We start from the raw sequence: 23,643 nt of genomic DNA, 5'->3' as shown, positions 1-23,643 counted from the left end.
TTTGACAATATGAATTTTAAATGTAAAAATCACAAAATACAAGTTATATTGCGTTACTTAGGCAAAAGTCTCGCTGTCGGTATTTTTAAAAACAAATTCTGCATCTTTTGAATTAATACTTCTCTCAATTATTGTCGCAGTGGTAACTAAATTTTCAAACATTCCAGATGGAAGATTTGGTTTAGGAAATTCAATGCAAGGCGACCACACAAAAGAATTATCTTCAATTTTTTTTAAATAGACCGGCTGAGAGAAATAAATTCCTTCTGGAATTCCAAAAGTTCCTGAATTATAGGAAGAGATTATATTAATATTAAAAGTAATATTTTCTATACTAAAGAATTACTTTCACTTTATGCAACTAATTAAATTTTTCATAGCAACCACGTGCAAAATAAACAAAATTTATTTTATTAATTTGTAAATATTCTTTTATTCTCAATTTCAACTATTTAAATTGATTAAATAGTTAATAAATAAAAGATTAATTTTTATACCATCTGAATAAATTCCAAGCGAGATAATATCATCTTCATTTTCATATCCAAACCATAATTTTAAAAGGTCACACAGTGCTTTACATTTTTGAAAATCTTCCGTTCTGCCAACTTCATAGAATGATATAGTCTAAATATTAAAATATTCATGTTAGATATTAATTGACTTTTCTGTGTTTTTAAATTTACAAGCTTTCTTTCCTGATGATATTAAAAAGAGAAAAAGCGCGAAAAGAAAAAAATTCACAAGATGCTTTTTTTGTCAAAAAAAAAAAAAAAACGTTTTATATGACTCGATTTTCAAATTCAGTATAATGTAAATAATTACTTAAGAAAAATATTTTTCCTGACCATACGATTTTATGTCACACTGTGAGATTTAAAATTAAAAAAAAAATTTTTTTAATTAAAATACTATCTCTATAAGGAACCAATAATGTGATAAATTTTGCATTTAATTAAAAAAACATATTATTATCAATTGACCTTGCGTTTTAATAGAATATCAAAAGGTTTCTTATCGTAGGTGAGATAGAAAAGCCACCTAAGTTCTGCTGAGCTTTTACTTCCATTAGCAATGTTATTGGATAGAAAAATATTTTTAACTTCTACAACATGATCAACATCAACATAATGATTAATGCCTGAAAAATACAAAATTTTATTAAGAAAATTAACTTCTTGGGAATTTTTATATTATACAAACCTAAATATCCCCACACCGGAGGACAGCCAACATTTTTAATCTCAACATCCAAAGATTTTACAAAATCATACAACATTTCAAGACCATAATGTGTACTCACTACTACAATATTGGATTTATTTAAATTTGTTGCCACCTTTGCTATAATACTTGCACAAAAACAAGCTGGACCCATCGTACAAAATATCACCTTCATATGCGGTGGTGAGTGTTCTTTTATATTTTTGGCTAACTTTAAAGTTGATTCATAATTTCTCATTAACCAAGAGTCGATTGTTTCCATATCTTCGCTATATATATTTCAAAGTAAAATATTTCAACTCTGTTCGATTGAAATTTGGTCTGCATCTGATTTGACATTAATACAATCTAAGTTAATCGACCTAAAATGGTAGAAAAAGTTATTGGAAATAAAATTACTGTGAATTAGAACGAAATAAATAATTAATTAATTTAATTTAAATATTGAACATCAAATCGAATGCTGACTGAATTTCAATTCAAGACTAATATTCGGGTTTATCATTCCGCCCAGGACTAATATTAATTAGTAATAAATAAAATAAATTACATTTTTAAATGTTCCAAAATTATAAGTAAATCGCAATTCTTCAATCCATCAGAAACATTTTTTAAAATATTTGTAGAACGTAAAGTTCCTCCAACAGATAAAATATCTGTAAGCATATCCTTAATTTTTAAAAAATAACTCAGTTCATCGTATACATTGAGAATAATTCCACCTGGTGCTTTTGTTGAAAGCTCTTTTAATGTTATAATTTGAGCTATAAGATCTGGACAAGCAGAACGACCGGCTCCTATTACTGTTATAGAAAAAGATTTATTTTTTTCTTCTTCTGAACATTTTAAACTTGCATCCTTCGATTGTGCCTAATAAAACAATATTTACTTTTAATTATTTTACCATAATAACTCAAGCTTACTTTTATTTTTCACATACCCAAGTTGTATCTTTTTTAAGAGCTTCAAGTTCTTTTTTGGAAAGTCGAGAATTCACTCCATAATATTCATAAACAAATTCCCAAAATTCAGTGGCTCCTCCAATGTAATATTGACGATCATTTGATAAATTGTATTCGCGCCAAATTAATGGTGACTTTCTATGGGACCAATTGTTCTTTTTACAAATTTCATGTAACCACTCCTATATGATTAAAAATAAGGTATAATACATTAAACTAGTGTCGCCTAAAAAAAATTAAATAAATGTCAACGGAAGGATAAATAATATAATATTTATAAACAAATAATTGTTAATTAATGTTGACATTTACTAAAAAGAATAAAATATTTTTATTTACAATAAATTTAAAAAAATATTTATATTTTTATGTTGAGAGAGTAAAAACTAAAAATGTTACCTTCCATTTTGATCGATCTACACAAATTTTGATGAAAGAAAAATTGGGTAATATTTGGCTGAGATTATCGGCAACGTAACAAACATGATTTAATGCCAAATCTTCTGAATAACCGGCAACTACAGTTGTGATTTTATCCAAATCCATCTTTGACAATTCCACTAATTATAAAAAAAACTATTTTGAAGTTAGGTGTAAATAATAAACAAATTAATCAACAATAAATATGTAATAAATGGAGCATTCCACGAGAAATTTTCATTCAAAATTTTTTGTTGCCCGAAACATTTTTTTTAAATCTATATAAAAACTAAGAAAATACGTATTTTTAAAATTTTTAATTTGATAAAAATGAAGGAAGTTATGATTTTTTAAAATTTAACGTCATCGATGACAGTATATTTTTGAAACATTTTTTTATCTGTTGTACTAATGAATAAAAAATTATGCTGTATATGAAATTTGTTCACTTTTTCTCAAATTTTTCAAAAATGTGCTCAAAAATAACGTACCTATAAGGGAAGCAACAAAAAAGTTGAAATAAAATTTAAAAAGTGTTTTTTCTCAAAGATGGACACTTTCAATTTTTAATTTTTTTTGCACTGCAATCTCTGATGACTGAAGAATTTTTTCCCCTATCTACAAAAATTGTGTTTTTAGTTTAAAAATTACTATTTACAATTTTTAAGCTAGACGCAAAGATTTACAGTAATTATTTTTGAAAATTAAAAAAAAACAAATGATAATGTAAAAAGATTATATTTGAAGAATAACTGCTTGAAATTCTGAGCCGTATTAATAAAACTAAAAATAGTAATTTAAAAATTAAAAACACCACTTTTGAAGATAGAGGAAAAAATTCTTCAGTTATCAGAGATTGCAGTGTAAAAAAAAAATTAAAAATCGAAAGTGTCCATCTTTGAGATAACTCATTTTTTAAATTTAATTTCAACTTTTTTGTTGCTTCCGTTAAATTTTAAAAAATCATGACTTCCATTTTTATCACTTTCACTGCTTTTTAACTTAAAAATAAGAAAATATACAGTTGGACTAACTTTTAATTTGTCTATCCCATTCCTCCAAAGTCAAAAACAATATTTTATAATAACAAAAATCTTAAAATTCAATTAATATTATATTAAAATTAAGTAAAATTAATATACAAAAAAACACAATTTATTACAAAACTAAAGTTATTATAAATACATAAAATAGATATAAAGTAAGCGACATTCGAAGACACGTAAAACAAAATAATTTTCCACTTATATAAAACTCATGTCTCTTTGAGATTTGCCGAATGTTTCATTTCAATGATTTTTTATGACGGAAGTACATTAACCCTTCTATATTTTGTTTATTATGTATTTTTATCGTTTTCTAATCAACATAAAGAGTATTTTTTCAAAATTCTAAAACTTATAAAAAAAAATTGTGTAATAAAATAAAATAAAATAAAATAAAAAAAGCGTTATTGCTGATTGATAGAACGATAACTCATAAGTTTGAGTAAAAGGGTCAATTAAGTCTTATGCTCACAAACTAAACGCAATTTCTTTTTAAAAAGAGAGACTTTAAATTCAAAATTCAATTTGCCTCAATTAAAAGGAATAATTCATTGAATTTTGATACTCTCTAAAATATAAATTCAAAACTTATTCGTAATCCTTAATGTTAATCTTGAGGTGTTTTATGAACATTGTATCACAAGTATGTAAAAAAGTTACTATTTAAAATAGTATCTACTCTTCAGAACTGTCTAAATCAGAAAATTCATCCAAATCAGGTAATGGAACTTCCATGTTCTCTGAAAGAGATTCACGTGATTGAACTTCTTCTTGTACAAATGGTATGGGTTCACAATCTAGAGAAATAATTTTAAAATGCATAAGAATTTAAGAATAGATTAACAAATATAAAGAATAAATTTTTAAAAACTCCATATAAAGCATACCGGAGAGAAATCCTTCATCTTCATCAGAACAAGAAAATGGTCCCTTGGTTGTTCTTAGAAGATTCATATACGTCTCCTCAACTGTATTATAAAGACATAAAAAAATTTTAATCTTTAAAGTACCATTATCCGAGCATATATTTTGAGACAAAGATATGAACCAAATTTTTATTCATTTTCATTTTACTCGAGTGTCTTCTTTCTCTTTTTTATTTATGCTTATATTTATTATTTTTTTAATTCTCTAATTTTTATTAAAAACTAATTATATAATTTAATATGTGTTGATTATTTAGTAAAAATCGATATCATAAAAGAAATAAATGCAAAACTTCAAGTTGATCTAGAAAAAAGCTTATTTGACCAAACAACTATTTGAATCAAAAATCTAGTGTCTTAAAATAGCTATGGTTATCATTAAATTAAGGGAATATTGCTAATAATTGTAAGTCACATGATTTTATATAATTAACTTTCTTAAGTTCTTTCGTAAAATACTTAATGGATTGAGTTCAATTTTTGTTTTCGAAGAAGAAAAATATTACATATAGAAACAAGTTATCTATAAGTCATATTACATTTTTAAAAAAGAGAATTCCAAATAATACTCACATAAATCAAATTCTATATCGCCAATTGGGGCCAAAACTTCTGGTTCTGGATAGTCCATATTTGATTTTTTAGTCATACGAGGAGTATGTGGCTTTTTAAAAACAAATTCCTGCGGTGTTTCCGAAGCTTGTGTTTTCTGGTTCGTAGACACCACAAATTTTGGACTTAAAGCTTTTAATTGTCTCTATCAATAATAAAAACCATTCACAACATTATTTAAACTATTAGCATCAAACAAATACAGGATGACTTTTTTGGGATCATTTCCAAAATTTCCTAACTTTTTAAGCAATAATTTCATATACATACAAATAGAAAATGCATTCTTTAACAGAAATAACAAACTTTTAACTTAATATTTCTTGTTTATTTAAAGTAAAAGTGAAAGAAGTGTCATTGATTCAAGCGAAACTTATTAGATTCATTAGGTAATATTTGTCAATATTGTAAATTTATATTTTTAAATCCAAATAATTTCAACTAAAAATATAGTGTCAGAAAAAATGATTCAAACAAAACTTTCTTTTTTCTCACAGAGTCCAGACTTTTAAGACATCTGGTATTAAAAAAATCATTATTTTCGATAGAAATAAAAATAATGGTATAAAATATAATTATAATTGTATAAAATGTTTCATACCTGAGGAGATAATTTTACCGGAGACTTTTGTCTATTTGGAGAATTAGATTTGCCACGAGGTTCCAACGGTTTTAAGAAAAATTTTTCAGATTGTACGGTATTTTTTTTTGTTCCAGTCAATCGAGGAGATGGTGAATGGATATTTAATTCAGATGAAGATCGGATACTGAGACCCTTAGACTTTTGTCCAAAAATTTTAGCAGGAGTAGCTCCTGGTGCTCCAATATTTTTTACTCTCTGCGCAGACTTGTTACTTAAGCCATTAGATCCTAAAAATTTTTAAATCAACATAATATTAATTAAATTAAATTTAATTAAATATTAAACATAACATATATTAAAATAATATTAAAGTTTTTAAGAAATATTTTTTGTAATGTTTATTAACCAACAAATTATAAAAAACATTTTTTTTAGATAATAAATTTTATAATTTTCCGGCTTAAAAAAATTTCTTTTCTAATCGTTGATCATAAACATTGTGAATTTTACCATCGCAAATTAATATTCTTTTGTTCCAGTGTTGATAAAAATTATGATTAAAAATTTTTTTTTAAAGAACGAGTACCATTATTAACTCTAAAAAAAGAGGAGGGTCTATAGGACCTGTTTTCCGACCCCTTGAAATTTTTTAGCAAATGATTGAAATTTTTTTCCGTCAAAGAAAAATTATATTTTTGATGATAAGGGAAATAAGGGTGTTTTCGACTTATTCACCCCATAATACGAAGGGGCTTTTTTTTCAAAAAACGGACAAATATAAGAAACAAAAAAATTTTTAATTTGTAAATTTTTTCACTCCTTTATATTTTAATGATCGCACGATGTTATATTTTTTTATTGCATTATTTATGTCCTAAAAACAAAAGGTGGTCAAAAAAAAAATTTTTTTTTAAATTATTCTTAATAATTTCTTATATATTTTTTTGCTATATTATCATTGCATATTATCAAGGCAATGTATGAGAACTATTGTTTTGTCTGTTTTCTGAAATACATTTCGGTTAATTTTTTTAAAAATACTTTCTTATGTTAATTAAAAATGATTCTTTTTAAATAAATTTTAATTATTGTCGGGTATAGGAAATCTCCATAAAGTGTTCATGAAATAAGCAAAAAAAATTCATAATTCAATTTTGCAACGCTTTTGTTTTTTATTGAGGATTAATGTAATCGTCCTTATAATTTTAATTATTAAAAAAAAAATCAAAGTGTCTGAACGTCCGGCTAGACGGACATCAAAAAACGTCTAAACGTCCGTCTATATCCACCCGACTTTGTCCGCAGAATACTTTCGGGCATTTCCGACCCCCCCTTCCTCCAAGGTTTCCTTAAAATATACGTAGACGGACAAAATTATCAAAAATTATTTTGTCCGTCTAGTCGGACGAATAGACGCAGCGAAAAAAATTTGCAAAATTCCAATCGGAATTCCGTCGGAGTTTCCAATAATAAGTTAAAATATATTTCATTTTATATAGAATTAACTATTTTAATTGGATTAAAATCTTGTAATCTTGTGTTTGATTAAAGTTAAAAATACAATGAATACATTAAAAACTATTTTATTGATATAAAACAAAGAATTGAACTTACCAAAAACCGTTGGAGTTTTCAGAAGTTTAGTTGAATCTTCAAACAAATTAAATATATTAGCCATAATACATATATTCTCTTCGTAAGCGTTTATGTTGTCGGAACGAAAAATATAACAAATTTACTAGTTACATTACAAAAAGAAAAAATTATTTCATCCAAAATTCATGTAATAATAATAATGTACTTTTAATTTAATTGAGTTTAACCGTTAAATGTTAAAAATCTCTGTAAACATAGAATTGATATTGATGTGATCAGTACGTCACTCTGTGTTTTAAAGTTTTGGTGGCAATTGGAGCCATCTGCACATGGTAATATGTAATAGACCTAAGGGTGCGGTCACACCTTTTATGAAAAATGTATTACCTCATTTTTCTTTGTTGCATGATATAGACTGTCTTACTGAAGATTTTTCTGTGCGTATTGAGAAAATATAAAGTAAGATAAACAGAAAATTGTGACAAACAGAATATTGTGTAACAGAAAAATGATATTCTCCAGAATAGGTGTGACCGCACCATTATTGATCGGCAGTTTCTCTGTAGTCTATAGCGCTCATGTTGGTGGTTGTTATTTGAAATATTTTTATTATCAAAACAGGAGTCAATATTTTAATAACCTAACTTGACCTGAAGATCACTGTACTGCATCAGTATTTCATCAGTATGCGTTTAGCAGACGACTAGAATTTAACTCTTGAATTTATTATTTTTATTGGAAACTTTCACTTGAAAACTGTAAGTTTTTCCTTAAAAAATTGATCATTTATCAGATAAAGTTCAGCTAATAATTTATTTTCTTTTGCTATAGAAAACTAGTTTCAATCAGGATGAATCGAATTTTAAAATCACTCAAGAGTAAAGAAACTCGAGAATGGCTAATGAGGTGATTTTTTTTCTCTAGTTTATTAATATGTAAATGAAAATTTTGGTTTCTGTACAATTTATATAATTACATTAATAATGTTTGTAGCACACATTTTTGGGGACCAATGGCAAATTGGGGTATTCCCATAGCTGCAATTGCCGATATACAAAGGGATCCAAAATATATTAGTGGAAAAATGACAACTGGTGAGTAGATAAAAATGTTTATTTGAAAGGTCATATAAAAGGCATTTAAATTTTTCATTCTTAACTTAATAGTAATTCAATAAAAATTCTTACGTAAATAGACAATTGTTACGTATCTTTCATAACTCAATGCATATTAACTTAATGCAATTTTATCAATTCTTTATATAATTTATGTACCTATATACAGTTTTCATGAAAATATTTAGTTTTACTTGATCAAAAATATTGAAACCAAATAACTAGATTGAGATTTTAACATTTTTTTGAACGTTTAAATTATATTTTATAAAGAAAATTATATATAGAAAATAAACCAATTAGAACAAAAAAAAAAAATTGAAAAATAATTAATATTTATTTTATTTTATTTCATTGCTTTGTATGAAACGCGCGAATATTATTCATATTAATTCGAATTTTATAGAGTAGAATTTATATTGAACCAAATTTTATAGTAAACTTTCATTTATTTCTATAAAATGACTCTTCAATTAAATTTCTACTTATCAGAATAAGTTAACGGAATTTTTTATTTGGATTCTCATTTACATATAAAAATTCTTCGATTTGTAAATTCGGTTCAATACAAATACTTTCTAAAATTTGGATAAATATACAAATTCCAAATTATGAATTTTTAAACACAATGGGAATTCGAATTAATTAGATATGGAAAATATTCTTTCCTATCCATTGCATTTGTAATATAAAAATGAAATATTAGTGAAATTAAAAAGCAACCGCGATTTGCGAATAATATAACAAAAATCATGACATACATAAATGTATAATATCTACAGCAATAAATTACTGCAATATTTGTGCGTTTATTAATTCTCTTTATTCATTGTTTTGCAGCTCTGTGTTTATACTCAGCAATGTTCATGCGATTTGCAATAATGGTGCAACCACGTAATATGCTTTTATTCTCTTGCCATTTTGTCAACGAATGTGCTCAATTAACGCAAGGATTCCGATTTATTAAATATCACTTTGTTGATAAAAAAATCGAAAATTAAATGCAATTAAATTAATTGTCTAATTAATTGTCTGCCCAAGAGTCTAAAGTCCACAAAAACGTTCCAATTTACATTGAATTTTGTAATATAAATTATTGGTGCCCTGCGGTGGCATTATATACATACATTAATATTAATTGATTGTAAATAGCTCTGTTGAACTATACTAAAGTTTATTTAAAAAAACTAAGTATTTATTTGATTCGAAATACAAAAATAAAATTGTATACGACTATTTTGTGAGTTTAAATTATTATTAAATTATTTTATTTAAATATAATTTCTGAAGAAAAGTAATGTTTAATCTAGATAATAAATATTTCCAAATGTAACAAAGAAAAATCGTACAATTGAACAATGAAACTTAAAAATTTAATAATTTGATACAAGTCGTGTGTATGTCATCTTTAAAAGATTTTACATTTTTAGTACTAAAATAGAAGAAACAATCCGAAGCTGTGTAAAAATTAATTCAATTTTTTTAGATGTTTTAAGTAATGTAGATTTTTTTAAATAAATAAATTAATAAAACAAAAGGATCAATATAACGCCAATAATTAATAATATTTTACATTAATATATTTTTCTAATAATTCCTAAAATTATCGATATTTTCAAATTTTCTTTTTTACAATTTCTAAAATTCTCTAATTTTTCATTCAATTTGTTCGACTTTCTTAAATTTTTGATTTTCTTCCATTTTTTCAAAATAAATTATTATTTAAAACAAAAATAATTATATTATTTTATTTTTTATTTGAGATAAAGTATTTAGTTCTTATATTTTTAAATATTAATCAACTTTTTATTTTATTTAACTATTTGTTAATTCAGTCCTTATATGTATATAGGACATTATTATTAATTTTTTGATTATTAATAAAAATTAAAGTAATTTTGTTAATGTAATAAAGAGAGCAAGGAAAAAACAAGAAACGGTCTAATAGTTCATTCTAAATTTCAGTTGAAGGAAAAATTTCTTCTTTCTTTAAAAAAACAAATAAATGTATTGATAAACATATTTTAAATTGTTCGTAATATATATGAATCCACGTTTGAAAATATTTTTATGTTTTTATGTCAGTGTGTTTCTCTTTTTGTATTCGATAACAGTTGCAATTCTTTTATATGTAAAATATCAACTCAATGAAAATTGATGAATTTAAGATGACTATACAAATATTTAGAAATATCAACTACTTATCGGTAAGTATAAAAAAAATTTCTTTTTCTTCAATCTATAATACATAACCATATAAAAATATTATAATTTTCTATGTATTTAAAAATGTTGACTCACTTCATTGCGTAGAAAAAGACAGTCGCTTCAGTGAAAAATAATTTCTTTGATAGCAACGCTTGTTGTTTGTTTCTAAAAGCAATAAATATCCTGATATTCTGTCATAGTTGACAAAATTGCGTATATAGAAAAAATTTTGCTGTATTTGCAACATTTTGAAAAAAATTTCGTTAAAGTTCTTAAATTATTTCCATATATTTGGCTATTGTATATCGTCTACTAATTTCTTAGTGAATACAAACTATTTGCGAGAAACGTTATTATGGTCACTATTAGTAAGTAATTTTTAGTTATTCTCATTTTTTGAACACTTAATTTATTATTAATAGAAAACACATTAATTAAATTAAATATTAATAATGATATTGATAAAATCGTTTAAAATTATATAATTCTGTAATAAATTATTAACCACTTTCCTTGTCAAACTGACAAAATTTAAATTATCTAAATAAAACAATCGTTTTATTATTTAAAAATTTTCAAAATTTTATTTTACATTTTTGTATAATATACAAAATACATACAAAAAAAGATGTATAAAAATTAAAATAGTCTCTGCAATGGAATTTCGGTTTCTTTTTTTTTTCTAAAAAGATTTTAGTTTTACATCTTCTTGTCTTTAAACTAATTGACGGAAAAATTGTAATTGCAAGTGCAGTCAAACCCAGTCAAAGGGGATCCAAATAAGAAAAAAAAGTCAATTTTTTATATCACAAAAATTTTCTAAGTGAGAACCTTTAAATAGAATCAAATGTACCATTTCTTTTTTATACCATTTAAAGAGGTTTGATTGCACAAACAAATATAAATTATGACTCATTACGTTTTAAATGTAAAGGCACAAAGTTTTCTAGTCTAACGAGGACGGAATTATTTTATATTTATTACAATGTCTTGTAAACTAATATTATTATAATTGTTAATAATAATTTCTAGACAACAGTTTGATACAGTTGTAGATAAAAATTTGATATTTGTGAGAATTTTAATTACATTTAATGAAATGTTTCTCACCGACAAGACGCACTACAGACTGTTATTTTTATTTATGAATTTTAATAATGACAGTCTTTAAATTTAAAACTAAAATTAAAATGTTTAAAACTAATATTACAACTGTATCAAAATACAAAGTTTACATGTATATCTATAAAACAAATTTTAACACTTTTACATGTTTAAAACTGAATTATCATTTAACTTTTGTTCTTTTTTTTCAACAATATATCGTATAAATTTTAACATTTAAAAAAAAATGTTTCTATAATTTGAGATTAATTTTTCAAGCGAGTATAACTTAACAGATCAATTATTGATTTTGTTAAAACGATTTTCAACACATAAAATTCTTTTAAAAATCTTATATGCTAACATTGTTAGCATTTAAAATTTTAACATCTTTTAAAAAAATGTTTCTATAATTTGAAATTCATTTTTCGAGCGAGTTGAATATTATCAATTTTAAAATAATTTTTAATGTATAAAATTCACTGATAAATGCCTAATAGCTTTTTTTATAAACATTATCTATAATAATCTTGTAAATATATTTTTTTTAAATTTCTATAAAAATGATGTATACAAAAATTTGTAACGAAAACACTTTTACAGTTTAGAACTTGAGTATCAACGTTTGTTCTTTTTTAAATACAATATTTGCACTTTTACAGATAATATCATTTGATTAAAAACAACTATCCTAATTAATAAGCACAGGTATAGTAGCATAAAAATGTTAACATCTTTAAAAAAAATTGTTTCTATAATCTGAGATTCATTTTTCCAGTGAGTATAACTTAGCAGATCATTATTAATTTTTAAAATTATTTTTAGCCTATAAAATTTGAGAAATTTCTAATAGTACGTTTTATAAAAATTGTAAATAAAATTTTTTTAAAAGATTTCTTATAAAATAATATGTATAAAAATTTGTTACGAAGACATTATGCCATTAATATGGTATAAATGTTAAATATCAAAATTTATAAAATATACAATGCATAACATTTATATTATTCGGACGGAACTTGAACTGACATGGCATTAAATTATATAAAGTAATTTTATAAAATCTTTAAAAATGCTTTCTTAAAAAGTATAAACATTAACACATTTTGGACAGCATTATTGTGTTTTTTTCAAGATTTAAAAAACTTATTCACGTATTGTGAATATTAATTTCTCTTAAGATAATCGATCCCACTACAATTGATACAAAAAATTAATTTTTGTATAAAACTTGATCTTCATTTTATCAGCCAATCTAATTCCACTTTTTTTTAATTCACTAATTTCTTCAATATTTTAGTGTACTCTGTTGTTTTATTCACGACATAAATTTGGGAAAATTTTCTTTTACTATTGCATTGTATTAATTATTGTGGCGATACTTGTCTTAAACGTGACCTTAACAATGGACGGTATTTTCTTTTTGGTCAATACAGTAATGAGATCTCAAAAACGTTCTTACATTCTCAATATGATGAGAACATTAATTTTACCTTCGTTGAAATGAATAAAGAGCGGCTATGACTAATATTAGGAGTGAGTAACTTGCTTCTATTGAAGATGCACCGGCTACTCGGCATTTGAACATGTCATACCTGAAATATTTTAATATTAATTTATTCAATCGTTCCTAATACTTTTTCTATAAATTTTCTTACATTAAATTTCTATTAATTTTCTCTACAATAAAATCAAAAAAATTAAATGTTAATTTGTTTCAAGATAATTTTGAAAAAATTTACAACGAATATTTATAATTAATGAAAAATAAGAAACAAATAGCAGATCTTCTTCAGATCTTCTTTATTTCAATTATTTAATAAATTTTTAACCAATATTCTTCATAAATTCAATTCTCTTTAACTGTTTATCAAATAGAAAGTTTATGAAATTCAATAATTGTTAAAAATTAAAAAATAAGAAAATAAAATTACCAACAATTTTAATCAAAAATCATTTGAAGTTCAATTATTTTAAAAAATCTGAATTGTAAATCTTTGAAAATTACTTTAAAAGAATGTTAACTAAATTTATTTAATAAATTATTTTCAATTCTGTAAAATTTAATTATTATCTGAAATTTAACAAAATCTTTTGAAATTCAATTATTTCTAAAAATTTCCCTGTAACTCTTCCAAAATTCAATTTTTTAAAATAATTAAAGTATTTTTTAAAAATTTAATTATTTACAAAAGTTGCAAATAAAAACTCTAAAATTGAATTGTTATCAGAAATTTAAAACAACAGCAGTTTAAAGTAAATCAACTAAAACGACTTTTTTGCGTCTTAAAGTCGATTCGAGGCCTGATAGCATTAAATTATCTTAAAAATAAGAAGTAAAATTTGGAAAAGAAAAATATGTACCTAGTCTCTTTGTCTCTAACAAGATTTGTAAACTCCGATTCAACCAGTTGCCCATCATAATAAGTTATTGGATCTTCAAATGGATACTCGTATCCCTGCTTACACTCGCATTTATAGCCTCCTGTTTCAAAGTGTCTGCCTAATATTGGAACACACTGAAATAAAAACAAAAAATATTGTAATTAACAATATTTCGTTAAAAAAAAAAGAAAAAAAATGTGAAAAAAGCACTTACATATGATGATTTTCTGTCGCACTTGTGCGTTCCTTTAAAAGCGTTCGCTACATAATATTTATTATCACACTGGTTAATATCCAGATCACTCAAATCCATGGAAACAGCAACGACACCCCTGTAAGTGTTTTAATGTTAAATATGATCTTCTTTTCCTTCCTTCTTTATTATTGAAACAGGTTTTGCCGACAGAACTATCTCACACTCGATTTACTCACACACAAGCACACCCTCGAATTTCTACGCTTACCAATACAAGAGTACTCACTTGAATTCCAGGTTCTTTTTCGAGCTGCCCAAGAAGCCAAAAAATGGGGATGCATAGGTAATTACCCATTTCTTCACTTTGCCGTTACAATCAAAGTAAGGAGTTGTCCAATGGCCATGATTCAGGTTTGCTGCGCTATACAGACACCCCGCCCATCCCCGAATATTAAAATAGATACATATATATATATATTTCTGATATTATATTGTCTTCGTCAAACCTGGGGCACATTTCATTTTTCCCAATAATTGTCTGATCGAATCAATTTATTATTCTTTAAAAAAAAATTAATAATTAAGGTATTTTTATTTTCGAAAGATTAAGTTTTTGAAATGTGTTTAATTTTAGGAGCTTTTTAATACTTCAATAATATAAATTTCGATAAGTTAAAATTTCACCGTTATTTTCCATTATTTAATTAAAAAAAACAATTAAACAAGAAAAAAATGGTTCCTTCAAGTAAAATTTAAGATAAACCCAAACAATTTTCTTTAGTTAATATTTATTTATTCAAATTATAACGTAGACAAATTTTTATCACACAGAACTTCTATTCAGCAAAAATTATGCAATAGAGGTGTTAAAAAAGAAAAAATTGAATTTAGAATTGTAGAATCCCTAAAACGGTTCATATGTTTTGAACATCCTTATTAATTTATTATACAGTTGTACATAAATAACTGTTAAATATTTAAGTTCTTAGTGATAAAAATTTGTCCACAATATATTTCGAAATAATATATTTCGATTAAATAATAGTTGTAAAAAACTGTGATTTTCGAAACGCTAAAAATTCAGAATAATAATTTTGAAAAATTATTTTTATTACTTTTAAATTACGCTCAAATTTTTTTCGAAAGAAAAAATCAAATCTTTCATCTATTTTACTTTTTTTACATCTTATTTGAAATATAATTATTTCATTGAATTTAAAAATCTATATATTTAAAATAAAAATTATATATATTTTACTTAAAAGTGACGAGAAAGGGTAAATAGGGTCAAGATTTAAAAAATTTTAAAGAGAGAAGAAAATAATGGAATAGAGCCATAGGGGAATAAATATAAAAACCTGAATTTTGTGTATATACTTTTTCACCCCCCACCCTTTGGTTTCATTCCCAAATCTAATCCTCCGTATCATTGAAACAAAAGCTCAACCCTCCCCACAGAAAATCTAATTTATTTTCTACGATTCATAAAAATATGTTTTTAGTGCTTTTTATAATTTTTCTACGTTTGCATCAAGAATAATTGTATTATTACAATTAGCGTAAAAAATGTTTACAGATACTGTATTAAAAAATATTCTATTAAATGTATTTAAATTATAAATTTTTTTTTTATCTAAAAACCTGTTATTATTTAAGTTAGATGAGAAAATCTAAATGTTTTGTAACTTGAATAATAGTAAATAACGGTAATATTTTTTTTTTGTAAAAAAAATGTAATACCTGTAGAAGGCAGGGAAACGTTCGTATTTCTTGGGCAGTTCATCGCCAGTTTCGTTATGTCTAAGCATTATTTTTACATAGAACTTTTCCAATTCGTCATGATTAGTCGCCCATCTTTGTTTTAAAAATTTGAACCAAGGTTTTTTGGTATAAACATCCTCTAGAATATGAAAAAACTCATTATTACGAAATTTGAATCGAATAATATTTTATGAAACTTATAATCATTTAATTTATTTAATTATTAAATATAATATTAATGAATATCATTAAATACTTGAACAACGATCAATAAATATTTGAAAATAAGAGAAGATAATTGAATTAATCTTACGTGTGTCATTTAATCTAGCCAAATCTTCTAGTTTAAATTTCCTTGTATTTAAAATTTCTTTATAGGCATAGGGAGCAAAGAAGGTTCTATTGGTAAATTTATTTCGATCCCAATACATTCCAGCAGACCATATTCTCGAATCACCAAGAACTAAAGCCAAAGTTTCACCCATCATTTGATCTTCTGTTAGCGGTTTATCAGCTACTCTTTTACCCGAGTAAACTTCTTTAGGATCTGACATTTGTAAAAATGCACTAATAAAATTGGCCAACCTGGTTGCCATTTTCGCTTGATTCTCATAATAATCTTCAGCTCCAAAAGCAATATCACCTCGCAATTGTAGTTGTTTGGAAGTATACCTTAAATTCATTATTCAAAATTAATGCCTCCCAAAAACAAAATTCACGTGAATAATACAAGAGAATTTTCAAAAAGATAAAAGAAAAAAAGAAATAAATTAGACTTACTTTGAGCAAGTTTTTGCATTAACACTTGCAATAAATTTCAAAACATTGTCAATGTTCATTTTCTCCGTTTCTAAGCTGCCAGCTCCTGAAAAATTACCCTTGTACTCTCGATATCGATCCAAATATCCTTCTCGCATGTGCGGTTTCATATGTTCCCATTGTACTGGTAATTTGTGAATCCCTTGAAAATACATAATTCATTACGTTTATTTCCTTTCCAAAAAGAACTTTCTTCAATATTCATTCATTCATTCATTTGAAAAGAAAAGAAAAATATTAATTACGTACATCCTATTTTGGTGCAATCAAAATTGTTGTAATATTCTTCTTGTGTGGCCCTCTCAATTATTTCACCGAGATAGGGTCGTCTGACTACCGTGGGTAATCTCAGACCCGGTCTACATCTGCATTGATATCCTCCTCTTCTAAAACCCCATCCGTGTATGGGTTCACACTAGATTACAATAATAAAAACCTTTTAAATATAGTGAACTTTCATTTTTTTTCTCTTCATTCACTTTCTTATATGTACACAAAACACATCTTGCATCTTTGAAAATTTTTATGAATTTCTTACCTCTGTTGTTTCCGTTTTACATCTTGATGTATTAGCAAATCTATTTGGACCATCATTTCCAGCTCCCTTGGGACATTGATTTATGTCAATCCTATCAAAATCCATTTCTATCACTGAAACTGCGGTATATCTGTAACATTAAATATAATTCAGGCCTCGAATCGCAACGCAAAAAAGTCGCTTTAATCGCATTACATTATATAAATAATAAAACTCGTAAATAATTTATATCAAAAAGTTTTCTTCATGGATAATCAAATTAAATTTTTATATCAGTTCTAATATTTTTTTAAAAAAAAGTTCTAGTAATTTAAACTTTTTAAGGTATAATCAGAGTGACCACTATTTTTAGATTTTTTGCCTCCCGGTAAAAATGAGCGATTTCAATATAATTTTAAAGTGCGTCCTCTATAAAAGGAAAATAGTAATATTTTTTAAGATCATAACTTAATTTTTTTATTATCCTGGATATACATAAAAACATGTTAAAAGATTTACTTTATTAAATTTTAAAACTTTTGAGAAAAAAAAACTTGAAAAGCCATTAATTTATGGTTTCAAAAATTTACAAGACCCCTTAAATCATATATCACCTTAAAATTTTATTTAAAAAAGAATTAAATTTATAATAAAAATATCAACATAGTAAAAAAAAATTTATACTTGATAAAAATCAAGAGTCAGACAAACAACAAACATCAATTAGTTTATATTATGTTGTCTTTGTGTGTACTTGTCATCTATCTGACTTTTGATTTTTATCAAGCATAAATTTTAAACTTTTTATTATGTTAACATTTTTATTATAAATTTAATTCTTTCTGAAATGAAATTTTAAGGTGATATATATGATTTAATTTTTATTAAAATATTTATTTTAATTAATTATGTTATACTTATATAATTGTTAAAAACGAATTTTTATAATATTGTAAAATAAAATTATTCAGCTTTTATGAATACAGCATTGTCTGTCGAAACGTTACCTAATATAAAAAAAATTTAATATATTTAATATAAAAAAATGTAAAAAGTGTTTTATATGCTTCATACATTTCTGTGTGTAAAACATTTGTTTTTAAATTAGTCAACTGGAACTCGCAAAAGTTTTTTATTTTTTAGACTTCTAAATATTTCAAATGTTAATAACTTTAACGGCTTTAACGCAAAATTTTTTTTTATCTACTAATTTCAAACAATTATTTTTGATCACACTAGATGTTAATAAAATAAGTTTTCGTTAAAAATTAATAATTATTTAAACAAACAATATTTTATTTTGACCCAATTATCTACAAAGATTTAATTAAATAAGTCTATTATTAATGAAATGAATAAAATAAAATAATTATCTTCAAATAGGTATTTAGTCAAATAATTATTATTGTTTTATCGAATGCGCAGAGTACAAAGAATTTTTTTTAATTACTATTATTGTCTTTATCAATAAAAAAAAAACAATTTTTCAAAATTAACCTCAATCGACGAATTATTACGTAATAAAATTTAAACAAAACTTTACCGAATAAAATAAAATTGTAAATATTTTGAATACCTAATTCTTTTGTTCTGCATGACGGTAATGATAAATTTTTTTACAGAAAACAGTAAATAAATTTTGAAGGAGAAAGAAATGTGGAAAATGGGTTATTTTTTTTATTATATTAAAATTACTGTTTTCAAAAAATTCATATGGTGCAGATTTGAACCATCCTTTACGTTTGTTACAAAACGTAACATTTTGGGAAATTATAGAATATTTACCTAAAAAGTCAACCTCAATTATCCTTTTATAGTTTTCTTAAAAATGAATAACATACAAAACAAATTTGTTTTTTGATAATTAAATTTTATTACATTGAGTATTCTTTGAATAAATTTAACGTAACCCCACAGACGGAAAAAATATGCATAATATATTCAAAACTTTTGCATAATTTTTTGAACAGTAAATTTAAATAGTGACTATTAAAAAATTACCAGTGTGAAAATATTTTCTGGAAATCCAATTTTATTTTATTTCTCTTCTTAATTTCTAGGGAAATTTAAAAAATTATATAACATATATACATTTTTTATGAGTGACAATAACTGAAAAGGCAAACTGCCATATGTCTTACAAACAAATGAAAATACTAATAATAGTTTGAATGTGAAATAAATGAAAAATGATAGGTACCAAGAGAGATGAATGAAAAGACATGAGATAAAAATAAATTTCCGTGTGTGTGTAAGGCAAAAACCTGTTTATTTAGGGGGGGTCTGATAATCTCGAAATTTTATAAATTTCCCCCATTCACAATTGATTTTTACCGACACTTGAATTTTTACCGACAACACCTCCAAGGGAAGCGGATCTTCCTAAAGCGCTTCACACGTGCAGAACGTGCAGGAGTATAAGCAAGGTGAAAAAATATAGTGACCTAACCAGTGTGCCGAGAGGACACACCTCTGGGGGTTGTAAAGGTGAATATATTAGAGTAATAAAAGCAAGTGAATGTCCCACAGCACCCAACCATCACATATAATGCAATATTTCGAAAAATTTCAACAAGGGTAACAAATATTATACGGACAACAATAAAATGCACAACACTTTGAATACAGAATTTAATAATACATTCTCTGTACCAAGGCGAGACAATTTTCATTTTTCTTAATGTCCTGTTAGTTGTACTGCTTTCAATATTATTCAATTAAAAAAGAAAAAGGAAAAAATCTACTTACGTAGGGTATTCGATGTGTCTGAAACCTGTGTGCCTTGGGTAAATATCAGCAATAGGAACAACTGCGGCTACAAGCCAACGATTAGAACGCTCACAGTCGAAATAGGGTCTTGTAAAGTGAACAGGTCCAGGGATTTCATCCGCAGCTGAAAATATTCAAAAGATATTGCATGACGTCTTTTATTTTTTGTTTTATTCTCCTAATATCAGGTCAAATGATAACTACAATCTCGTCATAATAGAATTTTTACAATTTTGCTATTTCATTTTCTTCTACATATTTTTCAATCAGATAATTTGTAAATTATTCGTCAATTTTTTTTATTAGAAAATAATTTTATTTTTAAATTTTTAGTACATTAATCCAGATAATTATGTGATAAATTTTTACTTTATGAATAGGACAAAAGTTTCCAAGTAATACAATTTTTGTCGTCAAAGAAAAATATTTAAAAAATTTTCTTTTTGTTTTAAAATTTTCCTCATTCTTATTTTAAGACCTTATAATTTTTTTCTTTTGGTGAAAATGATTAAAAAAGATTTAAAAAAAAATTTATTAGACAATAAAAACATTTATCTAAATTTTTTGTTGCTTAATTGCTCTTATTTATTTAAAACCTGAAATTTTTGAATTTTTATTTTCAAGTTTTCTTTTTTGAGATTTATTAACATAAAATATTTCCAAACGTGTATTTTTACCAACAAAATAAAAAAAACAAAAAATCTATCGAATTATTTTCAACTGTTCAAAAGTTATGGTTTAAGGATAAAAAAAAATTGCAGTTAGTAATTAAAAAAATTTAACAGGTTAAATAGTTTACTTTATTTTTAAATTCACCGTCAACATAATTAACCTGACAAGTGTATTTTAGAAACAACTTTGTTCTCTTTTTTAATTATTCTTTAAAAATGCTGTAAGTTTCAAACGTTTCAAGATATTTTAATAGATTTTTTTGTTTTGTAGTTAAAAATACGTGATTTGAAATGTTTTCCCTAACTATACTTTTTTCAAGGTGTCTAACAAGGATTGAGAAAAAAATTCCCTGATTCCTCCCTGACATTTTTTGATTTTTCCCTGACTTTTTAATAACCTTATTTCTGCTTTCTTTGAACAAAAATATGGTCACTGACATATTTAACAATAAATTAATTTTTAATGGTTGTAACAAATGGTAATAAAAACCATTCAAGTTTTTTAAATTTTATTTTTTAAATAATTGTGAGTTTAATTTATCTCCTTAAAAAAAATTTTACGTTAGTTATGAATAAAAATGTGCAAAAAACACGGTTTTTGAATATTATTTTTCAAATTAAAAAATATTTATTTGTTTAAGGTGAGGCCGTATTTATTTTAAAAATTTTTTATTTAATAACTACTGTTTTGATTTACCCCAACTGACCCCAACTGAACTTTTTTTAATTAAGTTGAATAGAAAGGGTATCATGGATGATTGATTCAATCAATCGATTTAAAATAGTAACAATATTTACCTCGTGGTCCATGGAAAGTAAACGTTTCATTAGTGTTATTTGCATATCTTATTTCCACTTGATAAGTTGTTTTGGTATCATGTCTCTTTTTTATAAGATTTGGATCTGGCAACCATTTTTTGAACCTAAAAAAAACAATTTGTTAACCTTTTTTTGTTTAAATAACAATATTTTTTTATAATTAAGTGAATTGAAAATTAATGCTTCTAATATTACTAATTAAATAAAAATTCACTTAAAAACCGCAAATTTAAAAAATGGAAAAAATTGAACATTTAATTTGATGTTTTTATTTTGAAATATTAATCTTGCTTAGGAAAAAATTGTATACACTGAAAAAAAATTTATTTGATACAAATAATCCATTACTTGACTGTTATCAAATAAATATTTACTTGAACCAAATAATTTTTATTTAAATAAAATAAATTGTGTTTTAACTAATAATTTCTGTATTTGAAATAAATATCATTTAATTGACTCAAATAATATTTAATACAAATAAATATTTATTTGGTAATATTCAAGTAACGGATTATTTGAATCATTGTTTAATATTTTACCCGAATTTATAAAATTAAAGACTTTTTTTGAAATTTCAATGAGTAGATGTTAATTTTCGTTTTGATTTAATTCAGTAAATAATTTAGTAGAGGGTGTAAAATACAATGTTTTCTGTATTAAAAAGAAATTAAAAATTTTCCCTTTTCTTTGATTAATGCTCTCATTATAATTTAGCACTAATGAGTATATTTGCTAATAGGCCTTAATTGGCTTTAATAACCGATAACAATAATGTACATAGGTACAAATACTTTTGAGTAGTAATTATATTTACCATTCATTAATTCTGTAATAATCAGTGGTATAATCGGCGCTTTTTCGATCGGCAGGAAACACTCCAAGATCTAAAACTTTAAAAGTATTTCTCGTCGAGAGTCTTTCCAAATGAACGGGATCGTTAAAATCATCTTCTCTGAAAGTCCTTGGTGCAAATCTTGGCATTGTTTTATTAAAGAATCCTCGAAACGATGATGAATAAGTTGAATTGGGAGCAAAATAAATTGCAGATGCATTAATGTATGGATTGGCAGAGACGTCTGCCACTGTTGAAAGTAAATAATACATCATACCAGGATCGTATGTGTCATTAATAGCTGGTCGAATAAATCTCGATTGAAGTATATAACTCCAAAAATAGGACCGACTTAAGGCCATATTATGTAGATGAAGTAATGCAGTTCTGTTAGGGAATACTGGATTAACATTTAAATCTTTGATATCAGGCAAATGTGAAACTGAATCCTCGGGTAAAAACAAATCTCCCAGATGTTGAATTTGACAATTTTCACCAGTGACTCGATCCATTTTATTTCGAATTTCATCGTATGCATCTCTGTCTTGCCATTCAAATTGTCCGACAACGCCCAATAAATAACAAGCAATGACTAATATTCCCAAACGTAGGGAAAACAGTCTCGTCGTCATTTTTCCTTTTTAACTTTCGTAATGCACTTTTAATTTTAAAAAAACAAATCACTAATTCAATATCATTTCAAAAATAGTAAACTCTTGTTTCGGGATTTTGTTTTAAAACACCAAATAACACGCTGTTTTGTTAGTGAACTTAATATAATTTTGTACCTGCCACGCGTGTTGTGCTACCGCGGTAACACACACTGTATAAAGATTCAACTGACTGACACTGACACGCCCAAAGGAGTAAGAATGTAGTGGGAAATGTAGGTGTAAATAATACCATTGAGACCGTGTGACTGTGTGCGTGGGAAGTGGAAAGCCGGCAAGTATTATAGGTCAACGTAGAATAGATTCAGAAAACTCCTTTGTAAATGTGACGCATGAGTTAGAAAAGAACATAAATATATCTCTTTCCTTTTCTATATTGTGCATGCAGCTACATTTGTTTGGTT

At 25.0% G+C, this 23,643-nt stretch overlaps 4 protein-coding genes across 4 annotated transcripts; 1 reads left to right on the top strand and 3 right to left on the bottom strand.

The window, feature by feature from the left end:
• Nucleotides 1-5: 5 nt before the first annotated feature.
• LOC127278890 (putative malate dehydrogenase 1B) lies at nucleotides 6-2,904 on the bottom strand. The gene is made up of 7 exons (XM_051300824.1): nucleotides 2,586-2,904; nucleotides 2,165-2,368; nucleotides 1,775-2,094; nucleotides 1,204-1,493; nucleotides 984-1,141; nucleotides 498-627; nucleotides 6-284 (listed from the first exon to the last, which is right to left on the bottom strand). Exons 1-7 carry the CDS (start codon nucleotides 2,730-2,732, stop codon nucleotides 58-60), a joined length of 1,476 nt encoding a protein of 491 aa, XP_051156781.1. The 5' UTR covers nucleotides 2,733-2,904; the 3' UTR covers nucleotides 6-57.
• An 841-nt stretch (nucleotides 2,905-3,745) lies between these two features.
• Nucleotides 3,746-7,631, bottom strand: LOC127278899 (uncharacterized). The gene is made up of 5 exons (XM_051300835.1): nucleotides 7,388-7,631; nucleotides 5,792-6,060; nucleotides 5,152-5,335; nucleotides 4,540-4,620; nucleotides 3,746-4,449 (listed from the first exon to the last, which is right to left on the bottom strand). The coding sequence occupies exons 1-5, from the start codon at nucleotides 7,449-7,451 to the stop codon at nucleotides 4,328-4,330; spliced, it is 720 nt and encodes a 239-aa protein (XP_051156792.1). The 5' UTR covers nucleotides 7,452-7,631; the 3' UTR covers nucleotides 3,746-4,327.
• Nucleotides 7,632-7,969: 338 nt separating this feature from the next.
• Nucleotides 7,970-9,720, top strand: LOC127278897 (mitochondrial pyruvate carrier 1). Its single transcript, XM_051300834.1, has 4 exons — nucleotides 7,970-8,127; nucleotides 8,201-8,275; nucleotides 8,363-8,463; nucleotides 9,325-9,720. Exons 2-4 carry the CDS (start codon nucleotides 8,220-8,222, stop codon nucleotides 9,483-9,485), a joined length of 318 nt encoding a protein of 105 aa, XP_051156791.1. The 5' UTR covers nucleotides 7,970-8,127; nucleotides 8,201-8,219; the 3' UTR covers nucleotides 9,486-9,720.
• A 1,528-nt stretch (nucleotides 9,721-11,248) lies between these two features.
• Nucleotides 11,249-23,427, bottom strand: LOC127278999 (uncharacterized). The gene is made up of 12 exons (XM_051301043.1): nucleotides 22,551-23,427; nucleotides 21,713-21,837; nucleotides 20,223-20,367; nucleotides 17,496-17,625; nucleotides 17,207-17,372; nucleotides 16,919-17,099; nucleotides 16,452-16,810; nucleotides 16,118-16,277; nucleotides 14,664-14,798; nucleotides 14,396-14,513; nucleotides 14,161-14,315; nucleotides 11,249-13,391 (listed from the first exon to the last, which is right to left on the bottom strand). The coding sequence occupies exons 1-12, from the start codon at nucleotides 23,198-23,200 to the stop codon at nucleotides 13,286-13,288; spliced, it is 2,430 nt and encodes an 809-aa protein (XP_051157000.1). The 5' UTR covers nucleotides 23,201-23,427; the 3' UTR covers nucleotides 11,249-13,285.
• Nucleotides 23,428-23,643: the final 216 nt, after the last annotated feature.

This window comes from Leptopilina boulardi, unplaced genomic scaffold (genome assembly GCF_019393585.1).
Source record: "Leptopilina boulardi isolate dan_hultmark-lab unplaced genomic scaffold, ZJU_Lbou_2.1 LbouV2_213, whole genome shotgun sequence".
In the NCBI taxonomy this organism is placed as follows: domain Eukaryota; kingdom Metazoa; phylum Arthropoda; class Insecta; order Hymenoptera; family Figitidae; genus Leptopilina; species Leptopilina boulardi.
Note: the sequence above shows the minus strand (reverse complement) of the source record. Positions and strands in the feature narration are given on the sequence as shown.